Below are 16,614 nucleotides of genomic sequence, written 5' to 3' on the forward strand. Positions count from 1 at the left end.
TTCACCCTGCTGCTCTAAAAGAGGCATTTCTACTTCTGCAGTTTGGCCAACAGGTGGCAGCAGACACACCCAAGTTACTCTGGTGATGCCTACAGCTGTCAGTAACATTGGCTGACACCAGGAAAACATATATTACACATCATTGAAGCCATGTGTGTGTTAACACTGTTTCACACCTTCACACTCTGCAGCAGCAGCACACAGCCCTGATGTCCTTTCTGCTGGGACACCTCGAGACTCCTGCTGCTCCTGTCAAAAAAGTTTAAGGACTTGCACCAAAGAAAAGAGGAAGTGGTTCATCCGTCTGGAGCTGCGTTAAACTCGCATCATCCTCAGATTGGAGTTTCTGCAGCACTTTATATTTTCTGTCATTTGCTCTAAGTAACCAGTAGTACAGAGCATCAGCCTTCAGACACCATGTGAGATCTGATAACGAAAGCATGTCACAGATATTAGCAAGACACACACAGAGCACCATTCCTGCAGCATTTTGACACTAAGTGTGTACAACCTGTCCTTAAAATTTGGCGCAGCCAGCAGCTAAACGTCAGGGCACATTAGGTGAGGTTATTACCTCCCTGGTCTGACAGTGTGTGGGCTGCTGGCCTGCTCTCATGAGCAGGAAGTAATAATAATCCATGCGCATCCCAAAAGCCATAAGCCAGCTGTTGTCCCCCCCTTTCCTGTCTGCCCTCACACTAACGCTGCATTTATTGATTTCAGACCCAGATACAAACTTAATGGCCAAGATCGCAGATATTTAATTAAACAAAAGGAAGTCTCAACAGTGAGATAAGATTGCAAATGATTAAATTCGAGGGGATTTCTGAACATATGCAGTTTGGAAATATGCAGAACTGAGAATGGTGCGTCCTTGAAATCAGAAGAATAGTGAAGAAGTAATCTGTGTTATAATTAAGAGTCTTTTGACATGGATTTTCCAGGTCGCGCAATTACATAAGTCTGCGTACTGACGACTGCGGTGTCAGAGAGGCAGAGTTGAGCTCAGACTGTGTTTTGACGCTGAGCGCAGAAAGCAGAGAGGAGGAGTCGCTTTGTCAACTGTTGGCCTCTCCAGTCTAATCTGGATTAGAGTTTCCAGTCCAGTCTGCAGCCCGGACTCCAGTAATCACATTATTCTGTATTGGGTTGACGCCTCCTGGAGCGGAAGGAATAAGCGATGACAAACGGAGGCAACGTTGCTGACGCGTTTAGCTCAAAGCTGAGCTGTTCATTTGGGGGGGAACATCTTTTTAAAGGAGTTTGGGAGATGTTGCAACGACGATTCGCGACAATCTGAGTGAAGTTGAATGGATATTGGTTGCCTGCGGTCGGTGGTGGTGCGCGTCCCCGTGTGCAGCACTCTGCAGCATCAGACCGATCACTGCAGCCTGCACTTGAAGCTCATTTCTGCACAGAAACCTGACACTGATGCCACAGGAGCAGCTGGCCGGATTCAGGTTAGTGCTGTGGTTTTACGTACAGCGGCATAGTGCATCAATCCGTGCCTCAGTCAGAGCACTTCTCCACAGGTGAGGACAGACAGCTCAGACCGAAAATGCGGTGATGCTTTGTGGTCTCTTGGAATGGCAGTACCTCATGAGGAGAAAAAGTTTAAAGGGACCAAAGGGGGGCGTTTAAACGCCTGAGTGATGGTGTCCATAAACAGTGTGTTAACCTTTGCTTAATGAGATGAAGTCCAGCTTCAGTGAGGCTGACCATGTGATACCTACACAAACAGCCCTGTGCCAAATGTGCCAGTGAGAAGGGTCAAATGGTAGTTTGAGGACAGGATTAAGCACAGGAGCGCCATTGAGACAAATGACCTGCCTCTCTGTGTGATGCCAGGATGCATAAACAGTCCTCTCTCATGGTCTCATACAGCACTCCAACTGGGCTTTCATCAAGTTCTCCCCCTGTCTTATCTATCCTATTGTCCTTGTTTAGACAGGATTGAAAGGCCAAACGGAGGACAGAGTTGGAAAGACATGATTTTTTTGGGAGGGATTTCAATCTCATACCAGCTTCGGGGATAAAAGTGGGATTTTCTGATGGTCACGTCATTTCTTCCTGTCGCTTTTAATCCATTCTGACTACTGTCTATGCTCATTGATAGACCCTTTAATGCACCCATCCCATCAGAAGCAAATACAGAGGCTTTGACATCACTTTCCTCTGTGCTGTTTTGATTAATCTCCCTCTAATACTTTGTCATTAAAAATGTCTGGTAGCAAGCAATACCTCTCCACACTTCATTAATGTCAACTTCATTAACTTCTCCTCCTCACTGAGCGGCCTGGAGTCACGCAGAGTGTCAGCAACCACAACCATCTACTGTTATCAACACCCACACGCCACTTTGTCACGTAATGGTCAAAGTCTGCAGGTGACTTAGTGCAGTCCAATCAAAAAAATGTGTCCTAAAGCAACATTTTGGTCCATTCATTGGGTTTTTATCCTTTGCTTGAGCAAAATGAGACATTTGGAGACGTCACCTTTGTCCCAGAGAAATTGTGACTTTTTTTGATTGATAGTGAAAATAATCATTAGCTGGAGCTCTAAGGTGACGTTTCCTGTCAAAGTCAAAGTCAGATTCTTGTGGAAAATGTTGATATGAAGTGCATTTCAGCTGGAGCAGATTGCAGCTCTGTGATCATTTGTAAGACTGTTCCCTCCATTTGCCATTTCCTGTGGGAGACATGTTTTACAGCACCAGTTAGGAGCATCAAAGAGTTTTTACACAAACCACATTAAAAAAATCTTCCTTTCCTAATTATGATATAGTGAAAATCTGATCCACTTTCCACTCTCAAGAGACAAACCAAAACTGAGGTTCTCTTATGCTTTTTCTTCTGTCTCGTGCCTGCAGAGGTTCATCTACAGTCCTGACTGGAAAACTGCCAAATCCCTGCCGACTCCAAATTCCACAGAGCAGCAAAGGTTTTCCTCTCCCTGTCAGCATGAACTGATCCAAATTGACTCCAAAGTAGAAATTGATTAGGGTAATGCAGGGCTGTCTGGGGCTTCTTGAGCCCTGCGGAGCAGCACTTTTGAATAATTAGATTTGACAAACAGCCCAGCAGGTTGGTGCTAAAATTAATATCTCTCCTTGTGTGCAACAGCATGCAGAAAAGTGAGGAAATTAGGCTGGAGCCAGTGGGAGAGTTAAATTATGCTAGCAACATGGTAACAAATAACTCTCTGTAGCCTTGTAAATTGGTTTCATCCAGGTCAGGACTGGTATTTATAATAAACTATTTACATTTGCTGTTGCTGCTTTTATGTACAAATGTGGCCTCTAAATGTCAGGAATTAGTCCAACCCTGATTCCAAAAAAGTTGGTACTTTGTGTTCAATATCAATTAAAACAGAATGCAAATGAACTGTGTTTACTGACAGCAGTGTTTCTCAACCCATGTACTAATCTTCTTCTTATAATCATGTGTTCACAAAGTGGTGAACCTCACTCCATCCTCGCTTGTGAGCGACTGAGCCTTTCCAGGATGCCTCTTTCACACCCAATCATGATACTATCACCTGTTGCCAATGAACCCATTTACCAGTGGAATGTTCCAAACAGGTGTTTCTGGAACATTCCACCAACTCCTGTCCCAACTTGTTTGAAACGTGCTGCTGCCATCAATTTCAGAATAAGCATGTATTTACAAATATCAGATAAGATTATCTTAACTCGGGGCCCACTTATTAGCTTCTTTGGGGAGATGAGCACCTTTTGTGCTTTTACTGGTTGATTATGCTTAAAAATTAGCTCCTCCTTTTCTCGTGCTGCTCTTCTCTATAATTACAGACACTTGTAGCCAGATTGTTATGTGCCACTGCATTATGTGTGTGTGGCTGACAGCTAGCACAAGCAAATGACATCTGAAAATGTATCTGGAATTGAAAGGCACAGTGATTGCCCATTCATCAGATTTAATTCATGTCCCAAGTGTCTTAATTTCCTGTCATAAAAGCCTCTTTAATATGGAGGATTACAGTTAATCCACTCTCAGTCTGGATCGTACCAAAGATGGGCTGTGATGCCTGCTTGCCATGATTCATGTCAGTGATTGTCACATGTAACCAAGCTGCAAACAGCTTGTTACAGATCCATTTGCTCTCAAAGCCCTGATTTCCCCTGAGGGAGTGTCTAATTGTTGGCGCAATAGGCAGCAGTTAGGGTGTGGTAGGAAAAAAGGCAGCTTCTTTTCTCAGTTATATTCACGCCACGGTGAAGCTTAAGCCTCACTAATTGTAAATGAGCTCTTACTCTGAGTTGTAACAGATATTATTTTTAGCAAGAGAGTTCAATATGAAGGGAGAAAGTAATTACAAGGCAGGCTGTAAATCTTGGTTACAAAACCACAGATGGAGTTAAAGTGAGGGTGCATATGTTTATTTTGAGTGGTTGGTCAAGTGTGGGCATTTGTTTGTCTCTGCAGCTCTCCAGCATGTGTTCGCACTCATTATCCACACGAGCAGATGCTATCACAGATGAAATTGTTTCCTCCTGTGTTTTACTTACATCAAACCTCAGGTAGTCATGAGTTTGGAGATGTGAGCTTGTGATTGAAGGTAAACGAGTAACAGTCCTCAATGTCTGCAGGAAAGATAAGACAGGAGAAGAAAACCGTTTTGTACTGGGAGTCTTGGATCAAACAAGTGTGACAATTAAGCAGAAACAAGGCGAATGAGTCGGATCTCTGCATCTAGTTTGAGATCAACTTTGATTGTGGGATTAAAGCATCCGTGCTAAGGACTCCTCCCGATGATTCCAGCAGAAAACACAAGCACACACACTGTGAAACACACAGAGTTTCCTGTCTCGCTGCAAAGCTACAGTAAAAAGGACAAACGAGGAAGTACAGAGAAGATTAAAGAGAAAGGTTGAGAGGTGCAAGGGGAGACGAAATTAGAAAAGCGATGGAGAGGAAAAGGGTCAGAGCAGCAGATGAAGAAGCAGCAGAGACTCTTTATGTAATGTAAAATGTCATGGTGTCATTAAATGTAAGCATGTTCAAATAACCACATTTCAATATGCTTTCCTTGTTTCTCACCATATTTCCAGCATCTGGCGTGATGGACGATAAGACGCCTGAAGAGGAAGTTACAAGTCTACCTGTGCTGGCGCCAAACTCCGTGTCTTCAGGGACTGCTGCTCCATTTGGTTGACCACATTTTCACAATAGCTGCAGGTTGATGGCCAGCATGGAGGAGAGCAAGCTCATCTTCAGCTTAGACCGCCCTGATGAAGGTCCCACTGTGGCTTTTTCCAAAGAAAAACCAAAAGGTAGGGAGAGCCAGCCTGACCTCACCCTCGGGATGGATTTGGACCTGAGCCAAGGCCATCGCTCCCAGCCCCCCTACCTGCCTCACTCCCCCTCATCCCCGGGCTCTTTAGCTGATCTATCAGCCTCATCAGCAGGCCTGCTTGTCAACACAAACCTGGTGAAATCCTCCTCCACAGAGCTGGAGCCGAGCGAGAGCAGCTCTCTCCGAGGAAAACCTCTGCTCAGCCTGGTCAAATCCCTGAGCACAGAGATTTCCCGCCGGGTCGAGCCAGAGGTCAACCTCTCCAAGTCAGACTCCAAGCTGCATCTGCATCCCTGGAAGCAGCTTACCCATCCAAAGATCCCTGAAGCCAGGCCTGAAGCAGGAGGACTGAGTGAGGATGACGACTGGGTATCGCCTCCATACACAGGAAGCATACCTCCCTCTGAACCCAGGGGCAGCTCGCTGATCGCGGAGCTGGAGGACACACGGAGGAAGTTCTCCGAGGCCATGCAGGATCCACTGAGCATGCTCAGTAAGATCATGGGTGATGAAAGCTCCGGCAGCCCCAAGCAGGGAAGAGCTTCTGGAGCCGGAGACTCCCCTGCTTCCCAAGGCAGCTGTGGGAAAGACAGTGAAGATGTGGATCTTAAGTGCCGGAGGAGAACTGACGGTGAGCCTAGAGGTGTTTGTGACACGCCGCTGAAAAGACTCCAACAGGGCTCTGTAATAAAGTCCTCCACCTCAGCAGAACGCCACACCCACAGTAGAGACAGCCATTTTGAAATCCGTACTTATGGAGATATGATTCAGGTGGTGGAGCTCCAGAACGGATCCAGAGGGACTCATCACAAAAGTCACTCCCAGTCTCGAGTCACAGTGCCGGGCTCATCACTGCCTCTTCACTGGCTCTTGCCTGTGGGTCTTCTAGCTTACGGCTTCTTTGTGTTGCCCCTGCCCTCCTATTTGACAGGCCTGTCCGTGGGGGTTGCATGTGGCTTTATGTTGGGCCTGGTGGTGGTGTTCATGTTTGCCCCACGACGCTCATCCGCAAGAAGCAAGGGCTCTCGTTTGAGCAAGTCCAGACCTCTGAACATGGATCCGCTGGATGGAGAGCTCACAGATCCAGAAACCCTAGAGGTAATGAATGAGTGAAACACAGTATATAAACAAAGAGAGGCGTAGACATGAAAGAGACTTTTCATCTATGCAAAGTATTACACATGGAAGGGTAGTGGAGAGCAAAAAGCCAGGTACTGATGTGGAAGGACCACTGGTCTGAAATCAGTAAGACTCTTTTTTTGTCTGATGTAGGGTGGGATTAGGGATTTTTTAGAGCTAGGGATAGCAGTGTCGGCTGGACCACCACTTTTCATTGGTTAATATACCCACTAAACTGATGACATTCCCACCATCCTCAGCTAAATTTTGTGCTAATTAGCAAATGTCAGCATGCTAACACACTAAAGTAAGATGGTGATGATGATAAACCTTATACCTGCCGAACACCAGCATCTTAGCTGTAGTCCTGCTCTGTTTTCTGCAGCTGCTCCTCAGTAGTTCTTGTTTTCCTGTTACTGATTTGGCTGCATGGAAATGAAGTTCAAGCTCTAATGTTTGTTCTGCAGGCTGAGAGATCAAAACAACAAACAGCAGCAGCCATGTGAGTCACTGGATGGCATTAAAGATAGTGCTATTGGTGCCGCTTAATGGATTAGTTTTGAGGTAATTACTGTAGAAAAAAAACTGCCCTCAAGCGCAGCACTTTCAGCGTCTTAAAAGCAGGTTATTTTGATAATAGCGTTCTCAAAGCAGTTCTTGACAGCTCTGCTGAGAGCGTGGGACTGGCTGCCTCCATAAATGCAGAGTTAGCAGGTTCAGAAGGCAAAGTTTATGACGAGGCTGGAGGAGTTGCTAACTGCAGACTGTGGGCTACTTCAAAGACTCGTCCACAGTGTTAAATGAGACAGATGCATTCTGCCGTGTCTCATGTTTCCCCTCCTGCTGAGCTGTATTGTTGCAGTTTGCACCACACACAGTGAACCTTCATTTGCCTGAGTAGAGTCTTTGCTAGATTTTCGGATACATGCATATATTGTCAGTTAAAAGCACCCAAATGCACCTTTCAATATATTTCTGTTCTGAAAGGAAAAGTGTGGTTTGTGACTGACTGTGTGGCCGCTTGCGATGATTTCACCCTGTTGGGTTTAACACCCCCATCATTTTCTCCAGGGCTGGATGAATGAGACGCACAGCTACGACCCTGAGACTTTCCACCCGTCCATCACACACTCTGTCCATGTGACCCTGGAGGGCAGCCGTCTGCGCCTGGCATACCCGCGTGCTAACATCCCCCGGTGGGCAGGGTTCGACGAGATGCCCCACGAGGCCTCGTTTTTGCGTTCACGCACTTACCAGCTGGCTAACTGTAAGGTCAGTGCTTTTGCAAAAAGAGTTGAGTTAAAAGGGGGAGGCAAGGTGACCTCTCGCCTGAACTCTTCACACCCATCTCTCTGCACCCACCTTGTCATCGTACACGGAGGTGAAAGACCAGACGGATTACAACCGAAGTGATGATGCTCTGAATTAACTTGACCCGGCTGCTGTCTCATTCGTATATTGAGGCGGTAGCTTCCAATAGGGTAACAGAATAACACACAGTCTAATCAATGAGGGGAGAGCTCTGGCAATGGCAAACTGTCAACACAGTTTCTGCCGGCCAGAATCTCTTGTAGAAAGAAAATATGGATAAAAAGAAAATGACTCTTTTCCTTTAACATTCCTCTGCTGATTTTGATCCCAGGTGTCTCTGTTGCCGCCTGGTTTGGCTCGCAAGAGGGTGTGGAACAAGAAATACCCCATCTGCATCACTCTGCCTGAGGGGGAGGTCGGGGAGGAGAGTGTGGTTGAGGGGCAGGAGGAGGAAGAAAGGGCAGAGAGACACAGGGTCCAGGACCACCAGCTTCCTGTCACCCTGCACCTGTTTGGCCGCACAGGGAGAGAGAAGGAGGAGTGGTTCCAGCACTTCACCACTGCCTCCCAGGCTGGAGCCAAGAGCAGTGAGAGCGGGGAGGAGAACACAGGTAAGAAGATGTTACAGTTAATGGTGATCGGGATCAATGCAGTTGGGTGAAATACTGTCTGCAGACTACAAGCCTTACCTCCATGTTTGCAGGACAGATTCATATTTCAGTCACTCCTGGACTTATATTTACCAGCTCCTTCGCTTCATGTCTGTCTTCTTTGTTTCTCAGAAGCACCCTGTGGCGGAGACGCTGTTAAAGAAAGCACAGAGGAGCTGCGAGACTTGCCCGGAGCTATGAAAACAAGAACGCTATTGGACTACAGCACCTACATGACTCAACTGATTGTCTCACAGAATTGCAATCCCACCCCCAGCCCCTGCCATAGTGACAAGGGAAGCCCCACAACCCACAAGAAGGTCAACAACACCTTAGCTTTGAGATCTAGTATTAGGCCAAGCATCACATGATCAGCTCTACTTGCCATCTACATGTCGTGATAACACGATACATAACTCCTATTGATCAGAGCTGGTCTATATCAGCTACTCTTCCATTGTTCTATTCTGTGCTCAGACCAGCCTTGCCTAGCATGCTGCCTCAGCTAAACACATCCTTGCTGACTAGACCAAATGTCAATGTGCAGAAATATCAGGTGTCACCTGGCTGGGAGGATATTATTAGCAGCTGACTGTGGTACATCTGCAGCATACCTGACCGAGCTGCTAATCCTGGCTTTGGTGGTTGGGGACTGGCACCCCACGTAGACACAGTCTGTCCTATTGTTTAGCGGCGCTAAATGCAGAATCAGTATGAGAGTCAGCATAAATGGGGCTTGAGGATAGATTCGCATATAAATGGCAAACCTTGCATCTTGCATTTCAGCTCTATCGGGTCATATAATCCCTTATTTCGCTGTTATTCCCTGCAGATTCCCAATGAAGAGCATGGATCAGGAGGACAGCCCAGTGCAGGGGTAGGGGCAGGGGGCTGCTCTGCCGAGGGCCAGCCCACCTGGGTGAACTCCCTGGTGGGAAGGATCTTCTGGGACTTTCTTCAGGAGAAGTACTGGACCGATCAGGTGGCACACAAGATCCAGAAGAAGCTCAGCAAGATCAAGGTGAGGGTCGAGGGTAATTTATTTTTCACGGAAACTAGAGTCACATTCATATTCATATTCACACAGCATCATCAGTGTCATATTGACTAATGACATTGGCAGGCATAGTGCATACCCTGTAGGTCAGCGCTCAGCAAACTGTGTCACTCGATGATATGACCCGAACAACAGCGCTGGTCTGTGCACAAGGTTGAAAGATGTGACATTAAGCCATATTGACGCTGCAGCTCTCTTTCCTGTGTGTGTGTGTTTGAGAGTCTGCTGATAATGCACTCCCTCTGGTTCCAAAGGCAGGAGGTGGGGAAGCGAATAGAGGAGCACTGATGGCACTGCAGGATCTCATTACTCATTTCCAGCTCCCCTCTTCGACACACACCATCCTTTTTGCTCCGCTATCTTACTCCTCTGTCCTTCACACGCACACACACACACACACACACTCATACACACTGCGGGTTTCCCCCTCTCGCTCATTAGTTTGAAATAATTAGCTACCTCTGTTGAGCCTCTCTATTTGTTTTACACATTCAATTTGGAAGTTTTTACGTCTGACATGAATGCAGCATGTTTACTCATTAAGTGTTGTTTGTCTCATTACAGTTGCCGTACTTCATGAATGAGCTGACTCTGGCGGATCTGGACATGGGCACATGTCTGCCTCAAGTCCTCAGCACCTCCAAACCTACACTGGACCGCAGAGGTACAGTGGATAAATATCCTGCTCGTCCTGCTCATTATGGATGGGGTGCCATGAAATTAATACAGACATTCATGTTCTCCCTCAGGATGAGCTGCAGTAGCTTTTCATATAGAACCTACATTTTGGATGCTGATGATGGCATTTAGTTCAAAGCATTGCCCACAGAGGCACTAACTTGCCTGTAGACTCTTAGTTTTTCTTTTCTATCCCACTATGTGTGTGGAGGAGTCACCAGATAAGGTTTGCACAACAGATTTCTTCTCTGAGACACGCTCCTGCAGGCAGCTCAGGTCTTGATCTCATTTGTTTCATTACAGAGTTTGTCGTGCTCGCTCTTAAATCTTTCTATTGTCTCCTCCCTAAGCATAAGTGAATAGGATTAGCAATCCAGATCTAGAAGCGCTGCTGGCTCAGCCTCCAAACCCAACTCAGACTTTAGATCAGAGTTCGTTAAGAAATCTGAAGCATTAATGCTGTCAGTGAGCTGTTTTTTCCCTCCCTCCCTTTATCCCCAAGGCCTGTGGCTGGAGCTGGAGTTGGTGTACACAGGCTGCCTTCAGATGACCCTGGAGACTAAGATGAACCTGTGCAAGCTGGGTAAAGAAGGAGAGGATGAGGCTCACAGCTTTCCAGAGGCACAGCAGGCAGGGTGAGGCTCATCTCATATTCCTCAGTAGGCAAAGAGAGTGTGGAGGTGAATGTGAGCATGCTTGAGTAGAAATGAGCTCAGTCGTTTGCATTAAGAAGCTGGTGTGTTTTTCAGCTCTAAGCCCAGGCTGTGCATACTGGCGGATAGTGATGAAGAATCATCCAGCGCAGGCTCGTCTGATGAAGAGGATGTCCCCCCCTCTGAACCACAGGGGTCTGTGGGAGATAAGAGCACAGTGGTAGCAGCTGAAGGGTAAATTCACAACTTCACTGGCATTTTCTACCGCAGAGATTAAATGTACCAGGATCATGGGTCAAGGCCACTTTTTCACAGCAGATAGTTTGCTTTGTCAAACACAGGTGTAGTGAATAATGTTGATTTGGAAGCACAGGTGGACCCAATGACATTAACAATGGCAACCACTAAGGTCATTAAAGGTGTGGCTAGTTCCTCTGGAGAAAGACTATTGATACTGCCATCGCTTTTCAGATTAAAAGCACTACACAACATTTGTGGCCTCGTCCTTATCCTCCTGCAGGCACACTGGTGGCAGCACAAGCAGGAAGATCTTGAGGTTTGTGGACAAGATAGCGAAGTCCAAGTATTTCCAGAAAGCCACAGAGAATGAGTACATCAGGAAGAAGATTGCTGAGGTGTCCAACATGCCTCTGATGCTCAGCGTTGAAGTCCTGGAGCTCTCTGGCACTCTGGCCATCAACATCCCACCTCCCCCTACTGACAGGATATGGTACTGAGTTTCCCTCCTTTCTCTCATTACAGATCACACATTCAAATGTTCTTTCTTCCTTTCTCATGCAGTCTTTTTCTTTGGTTCTGTCCCCTCAGGTACAGTTTCAGGGTGCCTCCCAGGTTAGACCTGCATGTGCGCCCCACGCTCGGAGAGAGGGAGGTCACCTTCACTCATGTCACTGAATGGATTGAGAAAAAACTGCAGTGTGAGTTCCAGGTGAGTCCATCATTGAAACATTTTCCATATCATTGAAAACATTCATATCTAACTTTTAATGATTGCGCTAATTATCCCTCCTCTGCCCCTCAATAGAAAGTGTTTGTCATGCCCAATATGGACGATCTATATCTGCCCCTAATGACATCTGGCTTGGACAACCCACCTGCATCCCACCAATCCTCAGTCCACTCCTCATCTCAGCAGTCCTCCATGGAGTCTCAGGATTACCTGTCAGAGTAGTACCCCTTTGAGGACACAGATGGGACGATGTTAATGCAAAATAAGCATTCTGCAGCTATTGCCGCGAGTCTTGACCAGATTCTGAGGCTGTTGCAGGTGGGTGCTAGCTCGGTGCTCATCCCGAGGGTGCTCGTTGTAACCGGTGCAGGACAGATGCCTCCTGAAGGTGCACTGAGCTCAGCGACCTCAGGACTGTGAGAATGGTGCTACAGGGCCCTTACTGTGAAGATAACTGAACTGGACCTAACACCTCGATGCCAGTGAGAGCACATAAAAGGCCGGTTTTCCAAAATGCAAGTTTTTTATTTATTGCTACTACTGACACAAGATGCAAGACTGTAAAAAATGGATGTATTTACTGCACGTCAAAACCAGATGTTGACCACTGTTTCAGCAAACCATCCATCCATTTTCTAATCCACTGATCCTTTTGTCGATTGTGAGTTGAGTGGAGATGATAATCTGCTCTGGTTATGTTCCAGCAACGGTGCATGTCAGTTTTGAACAGCGTTAATATGTTCATGGATTTATCAGTGAATAAAAACCTCTTCAAAACTTTATATCTTGTTGAGTTTAAACAGTATACAGTTAGGTCGAGGTTACAGTTGAAACTTAAACACACAGCTGTTACCAAAGCTAACTTTCATGAAACAACAACACGCAGTGTATCTGAATCTCAGTTTATTTATTATTGAGATATAAGAATATTTTTCAGGCCTCTTCGGTCAGAGGCTCCGGCAGAGGTTTCAGGCCATCCTTCTTCAGTGGCCCCTGTAGGTAAACCAGAGGTCAGTGTTGAACCAGTGCAGAAGCATTTATGGGTGATAACATTAACACTGATAATGACATTTGTGTGTGCACCAAACTTCCCTCACACTCACCATAAATGCCCTCTTCTCCTGGGCCGTCTGGAAACGGCCGTGACCAAATTTGGAGGTGGTGTCGATGAATTTGAGCTCGATGGCCTCTTTGGACTTGCGAGATGTGTGCAAGAGCAAAGACTGGAGGGTGGACACACACAAAGATGTACACATACTTCACATGCCCTGCTCTGATGTAGGAGTCTTACCTTTTACAATGAGAGTAAAACAGATGATTCATCTATTCAGTGTGAAGTCAGACACTGCAAGCTGCCTGTAAGATTGACAGTTAGACTTTCAAAATCACTCTGTACCTTTCTGAGGGTGAGGACACGTTTCTTTGCCCCGACCACGCAGCCCTTCACCATCACAAAGTCATTATTCACTTCACCATAGTGGGGGAAGCCTCCCTACCAGGACAAGCCAACAGGGTTGTCAAGAGTTTTCACTTTCTCTGAAGTCCTTTGTGTGTATATAAATATATATACAATGTGTTCTGCAGATAGTTTAGAGAATTCATTTGTTCCTGCCTTTAGTGCATATTATAATCTTGACATGGAAGAATTAGAGTTGTACCATGGGAGTAATGGTCTTCTGGCTGGTGTCATAGTTGGTGGAGGCATTGTTCCGGATGACCTTTCCATCCTGGATGTGCACACCCCTACCAATACGGTAGATCTGAGGACATATAGCATTATGGTAAACCCACCTACGTGTATACGCTTAATAAAATATTAGGATTATTAAATTAAAGCTGATTTTTTCTAAGAACAGGTGAAGTGGTTGAAACTGGACTCCTAGCTAATCAGCTAACCTTCTTGTTGATCTCAGTACGGTGGTTGTAGCCCTTCTGACCAGCTCGAGCTATGGTGAAACCCACACGAGCTGGGTGCCAGGCTCCAATGCAGGCCACCTTCCTCAGACCCTTGTGAGTCTTCCTGGGAAGCTTCTTTGTGTGCCAGCGGTTTGTCACACCTGTCAACACAAAGAGCCATAAATAAGAATACACCAGGAGCTTGGACTGGCACGAGCTAGTCAGAGCATGTTTCCCACCTTTAAAGCCATGACCCTTAGAGACTCCAATGACGTCAATCATCTCATCCTGGTAGAAGACGGCAGAGACGGGCACAGCCTGCTCCAGATGCTCCTTTGCCCAGTCCACCTTGTCCGAGATGCTTCCCCCATTTAGCTGCACCTCCATGATGTGGGCCTTTTTCTGACTTATGGCCAGCAATCGCATCTGGAAATGGAGAAGCCTGTAAAGTGTAGCTGAAAGGAGTCCAGAAATACAGAAAGGCTTTTTGTGGATTACTAAAAAGCCAGAGAGCATCTTGCTTTGAACTTACTATGCTTTATAAGGTATCCCCAGCCCTGTCTTTTTAAAATTAGATTTATGATCCAGCACAAGATCGTGTTTAAACTCTCTAACATTACAAAATTATCACAGCACTAATATTTAAACCACACTTTGATTTTATTCTGAGGCTGAAACCTGCCCAGGAAAAGACTGATCCAACAACTCTGTTGAAGAGTTGAGATCTTGGCTGATCTTCATATTGATTGCTGCCAACATAAAGGTTTTCCCTTGGCAAATCCTGGGTGAGCAGCCAGGTTCTGCCCTGAAAATTATTTTTAAACTGTTATTGGACACGGCACCCTCCAGTGCTCCCCAGGGACAGAGCGTCGTAGCCTGAGTTGTTTGGCACTTGACAGCAGAGAGATTTGGGATGTGGTAGCTTTTCTTTCCATTGCATGTGGTCAGGTGGATAAGTGTGACACCTCTGTCCTTTTGCAGGGGTGGACTCAAGAGATGGGCTGTGAATACCTGCTGATCATTAGACCAGTGGAGTCTGACTGACAGGGGATGAAACAGCAATTGTCGAAATCAGCTAGAAAACTGTCTTTCCTACCTGAGAGTGAACAATAACCCTGATTACTGAACAGTATTTCTTCATCCTTTCAAAATCCTTGTCCAGCTGTTTCTTTCCGGTTTCATCCTGCCACTTCTTGCTGTACTTGGTAAAGGCCTTCTTCTTGCTCTTGTACCTGAAACACAGAAGAAGAAACAACAGCGTCAGTATGGCAACGACTGTGCAGCTGTACATGCGGGGGAACACTGTGTCATCGCACACCAGTTCTTATAAAATCTGCGCTTGCACTCGTCGCTTAGATGCTCTGCAAAGATGGTTTTGAGGGAACGCAAGCCACGAACAGTCTGAATGTATCCCACGACCCCCACCACAATAACCGGAGGAGTGTCAATGATGGTGACCGCCTCTACTTCCTCTCGCTTTGATTGCTCTGTGGGAGAAACACGGAAAATACTCATCTGTTTTGGTGTTTTAACCGTCAGTATTCAGTAAAGCTCAATCAAGCATAATGTAAAAGTAGTTTTTTGTGGTATTGCATGGTTAATAAACAATATGCAGCAGAGAAAGGCAAAAATACACCAAAGAGATGAAATTTTTGTTTGACCCCACCACATGGCAACAATTACAGTATATAAGCCTGACATGATTGAGCTACTAAAAGCATTCACTTCTTAACATCCTGTAATACTGTTTCATACTAGTGCTTCTACGAGCTAACTGCATTAAATCTGTACAAACAAAAGGGTACCAAGTAACATTATCCTCTCAAACAAACAGTGAGAATCAATGGTTTTTCCTTAATTGCATCCATGCTGCAGTAAGTCCAGTCAAGTCATGCATACTGAGGCCAGGGCGGTGAATCTCCCTCAGTGTGTGGGTCATGCCAGCCTTGTATCCCAGGAAGGCAGTTAGGTGGACGGGTTGGCTGGAGTCATCTTTGGGCCACGAACGCACCTTGCCCCGATGCCGCTTGCTGCGCTTGTGGGGCAGGAACCCCATGTGTCCATGGCGGGGTGCATGGAACTTGCGATGAGACTGGAAAAAGACATAAGCCACACAGAGCCACTATTTATTGACATGGAACTCATGGAAATGCAGCCCAGATGTGTTACAATGACTTTTGCAATAATGTAGAAGAGACACAACCCTTTCCTAAACTCGGTGCAATAAAATGTAGTTCTTTGTCCTGTTGTTGAACAACTGTTATTGTCCTACATTCCAAGACAGGATCAGATATTAAAATCCTCTGATATTAAGGTCCTCTGAAAATACATGAAACAGGACATCAAAACAACAACCTGTAATAGAATCAAGTCCCTTAATCTTCAGTTTTATTTGACTTCCTGTCCATGCCATGTGTTTGTACTTTCTGCACTGATTTCTGATATGATTCACAAATCCAGCACAGGACAAATAACAAATAAAACTCAGACGACGGGATGCCACAGAAAAAGAAGTCGCCATTTCAGTACTCCACATGGTCTCCTCAAAGGCAGCCATTACAAGATGAGTTTTCAATATGCTCCACTTTCCCTTATGAACTCAGACCAAACAAAGTGACACACGCGCACATGCAGATGTAAAAAACTGACAAAAATGCAAATCAATGTGTCCTTTAGAGTAGAAATAAACAAAAAGTAAGAGGAGCACTGACCATGTCCGCGCACTGTCCAGTCGAGGGGTAGAAAGAGAGAGGGACCAGTGCTGATGTAAGGGTCATACATAAGATGATACACAGAGTAAGGGCTCTAATTTGGTATTTGGCCCAGTTGAGGAACGGTATTCGCTTTCAAACAAGCCAATCTCTGCCAAGTTCTGACAGGAGAAGAAAGGAGGAGGGAAGAGGGTAGACTCAGGGGTCTGAGGTGGTGGGGAGGCCCAGTGGACAGGAACCACATGACCAAGAAAGG

General features: G+C 46.0%; 2 protein-coding genes across 3 annotated transcripts; one reads left to right on the forward strand and one right to left on the reverse strand.

Annotated features, from left to right (window-relative positions):
* The first annotated feature begins 1,015 nt into the window (after window positions 1-1,015).
* LOC143334715 (testis-expressed protein 2-like) lies at window positions 1,016-12,533 on the forward strand. 2 transcript variants are annotated; one of them, XM_076753640.1, is made up of 12 exons: window positions 1,016-1,460; window positions 5,069-6,411; window positions 7,504-7,704; window positions 8,075-8,354; window positions 8,526-8,713; window positions 9,226-9,414; window positions 10,015-10,114; window positions 10,631-10,763; window positions 10,878-11,015; window positions 11,302-11,511; window positions 11,610-11,730; window positions 11,827-12,533. In XM_076753640.1, exons 2-12 carry the CDS (start codon window positions 5,200-5,202, stop codon window positions 11,971-11,973), a joined length of 2,919 nt encoding a protein of 972 aa, XP_076609755.1. In that variant the 5' UTR covers window positions 1,016-1,460; window positions 5,069-5,199; the 3' UTR covers window positions 11,974-12,533. The 2 variants fall into 2 exon arrangements, with proteins under 2 accessions (XP_076609755.1, XP_076609754.1); XM_076753639.1 differs by lacking the exon at window positions 1,016-1,460 and having other exon boundaries at window positions 5,078-6,411; window positions 8,529-8,713; window positions 11,827-12,111.
* Window positions 12,534-12,669: 136 nt separating this feature from the next.
* On the reverse strand, window positions 12,670-16,424 carry LOC143334233 (large ribosomal subunit protein uL3-like). Its single transcript, XM_076752909.1, has 10 exons — window positions 16,359-16,424; window positions 15,547-15,739; window positions 14,966-15,134; window positions 14,744-14,879; window positions 13,887-14,073; window positions 13,648-13,808; window positions 13,410-13,511; window positions 13,148-13,243; window positions 12,855-12,974; window positions 12,670-12,744 (listed from the first exon to the last, which is right to left on the reverse strand). The coding sequence occupies exons 1-10, from the start codon at window positions 16,422-16,424 to the stop codon at window positions 12,685-12,687; spliced, it is 1,290 nt and encodes a 429-aa protein (XP_076609024.1). The 3' UTR covers window positions 12,670-12,684.
* Between the last annotated feature and the right edge of the window lie 190 nt (window positions 16,425-16,614).

This window comes from Chaetodon auriga, chromosome 16 (genome assembly GCF_051107435.1).
Source record: "Chaetodon auriga isolate fChaAug3 chromosome 16, fChaAug3.hap1, whole genome shotgun sequence".
Taxonomy (NCBI): Eukaryota; Metazoa; Chordata; class Actinopteri; order Chaetodontiformes; family Chaetodontidae; genus Chaetodon; species Chaetodon auriga.